Below are 1,938 nucleotides of genomic sequence, written 5' to 3'. Positions count from 1 at the left end.
AAAGCTTTCCCATTTATTCCTCCTGCTTAGTCCGCAGTTACTCCCATCGTGTCCGGGGACTACAGCCACCAGCAGCGGGACAGAGCGGCGATGACGTCCCGGGTCTCCTTCACGCAGATCCGGCTGGAAGCGGAGCTGGAGCGCTACCGGGCCGAGTGCCAGTGGGGCAAGATCCTGTCACTGGTGGAGCAGATGCACGCGGCGCGGATCCACGAGGACGGTGAGTGGCAGAGGACTGCACCTGGAGGCTGGGCAGCTGCTGTTTGCATGAGCATGGATAGAGAAACACATCTGGAATCTGCACAAAGATTAACATGAGATTAGGAAATAAAACCCAGTTTTAAACATGAAAGATGACAGATAAAATTAAATGGGATTGTTATGGGAAGTTTTCAGGACACCCTACCCTTGATCAAAAAGTAGTTTATTCAAGTATACTACAAGTGCATTAATTTCATACTTAAAATCAGGCAGTGCACTTAGAGTTTACTTATTCTGAACTATATTTCATATACTTAACAATAATATAGTCAAGTGTACTTGACTATAATATTGTTTACTTTATTGTTTGTTTATTGTATACTTTAAGTATACTTTATTAAACTTAAAAATTTAGTTCGAAGAAGTATTACTTTAGTAATACTTCAAGTACACTAAAAGTACATTGTTCGGTATACTTTCTAAACTTATACTTATGTATTCGTAATAGAATTTACTTGAAGTATACTACTTTTTGCTAAGGGTAAAGTAGATTTAAATGTTAACATATGGAAGGTGTGAAATGTAATGTTAAAGCTGAAACACTGAAGATTTGTCATAAATTGAAAACTTCTTGAATTCTTCTTGGAAATTCTGAGTGTTGAGGCAGATTAGTGTTTGTTACAGTTAGCATACTATCACATTGTGCACTCAGTGGACCTTGGACTCCAAACAAGATAGAGTGGCTTACATTTGTTGAATGTCTCCTATAAACAGATGTTTCTTTAAATAAAACCGATAAAATGCAAACGATGTCACTTGCCATTTAGAAAATGTCCTTCCCTTCAAGTTTACACCAAACAAAAAAAGTTTGTTTCACATTTAAACAAATTTTATTCTCCTTCCAAATCTCTCAATGGCTTTAAACCAGATTTATCCAGCAGTCTTCTGATTCTCAGCTTTTACACTTGAAATCATTCCACAAAAGAAATGCAAACACACTTTTCTTTCTACACCTCATAAAGCCTGACTGAGGCATTTCACTAATGCACCTGCCTCCACCCTTCTCCTACGCAGAGTAAATATGGGTTCGAGTGTCCTGATCCCAGTCGTCTACAGTTGTCCGTTGTTGTGCTTACAACTGACTGATTGTTCATCCAGGTGTTAAATTAATGTGGTATTACTCTACGCTTGCATGGTTCACATTAGCTGATCTGGCAGCGAGCGAGCAAGGTGCATCAGGAGAGTTGGTTTCAGATAGGAGGAACTCCGTGGTAGTTAGGGCGGTCATAAATTAAACCTTCGCCCAACTGTGACTCCAAAGAGCAGCAGTATTGTGTGTTCTAAGTTTAGGTTGCGATATCTTGGCTTTCTTAAGTTTTCAAAACCATTTTTCATTGATTCTTTGTTTGTTTTTTAATTGAGATGCCAGAAAAAATACTGGAGTTACTAGAAATGGAATTTTGGCGTAAACGGGAGATTTATCTGGATGATTTTTTTTCCTCTCTACAGTAATTCAAATCAATTCAGTTTATTTATATAGCGCCAATTCTCAAGGCACTTTACAGTTCACCAGATCATACAGTCAAATTGATTCAGAGTTTTCTATCTAAGGAAAACCAGTTCATTGCATCAACTTGACTGGAATGCAATCCCTCACACTAAGCATGCTTGTAGCGACAGTGGAGAGGAAAAACTCCCTTTTAACAGGAAGAAACCTCCAGCAGAACCAGGCTCAGT

At 38.9% G+C, this 1,938-nt stretch overlaps 1 protein-coding gene across 1 annotated transcript in view; it reads left to right on the top strand.

The window, feature by feature from the left end:
- The window catches only part of LOC107096850 (tetratricopeptide repeat protein 7A-like), a 63,779-nt gene continuing 61,841 nt past the window's right edge, over positions 1–1,938 (top strand). The window contains exon 1 of the mRNA XM_015393724.1: positions 1–220. Coding sequence (XP_015249210.1) covers positions 91–220 — 130 coding nt within the window. The 5' untranslated portion in view covers positions 1–90. The remainder of the gene's footprint in view (positions 221–1,938) is intronic.

Source organism: Cyprinodon variegatus, unplaced genomic scaffold (assembly GCF_000732505.1).
Source record: "Cyprinodon variegatus isolate N-32 unplaced genomic scaffold, C_variegatus-1.0 Scaffold654, whole genome shotgun sequence".
NCBI classification, from domain to species: domain Eukaryota; kingdom Metazoa; phylum Chordata; class Actinopteri; order Cyprinodontiformes; family Cyprinodontidae; genus Cyprinodon; species Cyprinodon variegatus.
The sequence above is the reverse complement of the archived record's forward strand: the minus strand, read 5'-3'. Positions and strand labels throughout refer to the sequence as shown.